The sequence below is a fragment of the Anneissia japonica genome, unplaced genomic scaffold (genome assembly GCF_011630105.1).
Source record: "Anneissia japonica isolate Jap-2015-1 unplaced genomic scaffold, ASM1163010v1 scaffold10591_len99828_cov210, whole genome shotgun sequence".
In the NCBI taxonomy this organism is placed as follows: domain Eukaryota; kingdom Metazoa; phylum Echinodermata; class Crinoidea; order Comatulida; family Comatulidae; genus Anneissia; species Anneissia japonica.
In genome coordinates this window covers 68,535-70,434 of record NW_022728901.1, presented here as the reverse complement: position 1 = coordinate 70,434, position 1,900 = coordinate 68,535, and the positions used below count along the sequence as shown (strand labels likewise).

Genomic DNA, 1,900 nt, shown 5'->3' with positions numbered 1-1,900 from the left:
AAGTAGGCATTGATAAGATGGTAATAAGCTGCATGTAGGTTCCCAGTGAAATATATGTAAATATAGACATTCATGTGATAAAAATCATTCACAGTTGATGTATTATAGGAACATAATTTTATTAGGCATGAATATTTCGTCCTGTCCTCAGGACTTTCTCAACGTGATTGAGACAATAGTAGAAAATAATTACTGGGTAAAACAATGCATACACATTTTATCTTACATAATTGGAGGCTACTAGGCTGGTTAAGGGATTAATTCTTACTGAATGTATAACCACTAGCAAAGCCTAAATCTTTATTGAGTACGTTGATGTGTGATTTGATTTTCACAGGGACACGCCATAGATAATCTACTAGAGATGGATCATGCTTATCAAATCCCACATCAACAGACTCTAAATAAAGATTTAGACTTTGCTAGTATAGTAGATAAAAGCATGGCAAAGATATGCTTGATTGTGTATTATACTTATGAGTTTTCATTTCATTATATTTAAATGCTATAAAAATAATACTTGATATTAACAAAATTATTTGACTCCGGATGTACTTAAAATAGGAACCTGATTCAAAGACCAAAAGAAAGCCTATATAGTCTTTTATCTAAATATATGATTCATTTGTCATGAGAGCTCACAATATTCTATTTATCAACAAATAACTTGGAAAGAAATGACATTAAGATGAAAGTGAGTCAAATATGGAGTACTATAGTAAATTGAATCATATATCTATGGAAAGTTTTTCAAATTTTTCAGCCATTTTTCAAGTGAGAATGTAAGCAGAATAAGAAACACCTTTTTGAAGAATGTGATTGTTGCTGTTACAGACATTAAGGAGACTGATATCCAAGATGATGTTTTCCATTACAATGAAGGTAGCCATTTTCATTCTATGCCATGCAATTTAGAATTGTGAAATACGTTCGGTTATTAGTCAATATAACATTTCTCGAAATATACGTGTTTCGATAACAATAACTGTTGATTTTACATTAACTGGCTTTTCAAAAATTTGTTTATACTGAAACTGTGCTTGGGTTGTTCAATCCAATATACGTCTCTTTCCGGACGATTGCGTGTTATATTGAAGCGTGTTATATTGAAGCATCTTCGATATCTATGACTGCAACTATATACAAGACGACATCAATCTGCTAACATTTTTTATTTTATTTATTCTTTCTTTATACTGAATATACACTTTCAATACATAGTACTGATTTCCAAAGTGGTTCAGTTCTTATCTACAAAAACATTTTAAAAGCAGAAAAACAAAGAGAGCAAAAACTTAACTACAAATTTAAAAAAAAAAAAAATATATATATATATTAAAATATATATATATATATACATATATATATATACATATATATATACACATATATATATATGTACACACATACATACATATATACATACACACACACACACATATACATATATACACACATACATATATAATATATATACATACACATATACATACATACACACACATACATACATACATATACACATATAAAAATAAAAGAAACATAGGTAGAAGCAAAATTTTGAATAATAAAAATGGGGATATGCAAGGTAAGAGAAAATCAGGTAAGATTAAGCAGGAATTATTGGTGAGGATTTGAAATAGTAAAATTTGAAAGTGTCATAGATTTAAAGTTGGTTTTAATATCATCCGGGAGTTTATTCCATAATTTAGTAGAACGGTAAACAAAAGTTCTTTTACCTTGCATATTATTCCAGGTGTATTCAATAAGAATGTTTTTACTTTGACTGCGGGTACAATGCGTATGCAAATCATAATTAAAAGCAAAATTCTTAGATAAATAGGATGGAGCATGACCATTTAAACATTTGAAAATCATTATGAGCAATTGTTCGTCCCAT

At 28.6% G+C, this 1,900-nt stretch overlaps 1 protein-coding gene across 1 annotated transcript in view; it reads left to right on the top strand.

The window, feature by feature from the left end:
* Positions 1–1,900, top strand: part of LOC117114564 (dual oxidase 1-like) — a gene marked incomplete at its 5' end in the record, with an annotated part of 35,261 nt that overhangs the window by 1,280 nt on the left and 32,081 nt on the right. The window contains one exon of the mRNA XM_033258241.1: positions 764–882. Coding sequence (XP_033114132.1) covers positions 764–882 — 119 coding nt within the window. The remainder of the gene's footprint in view (positions 1–763; positions 883–1,900) is intronic.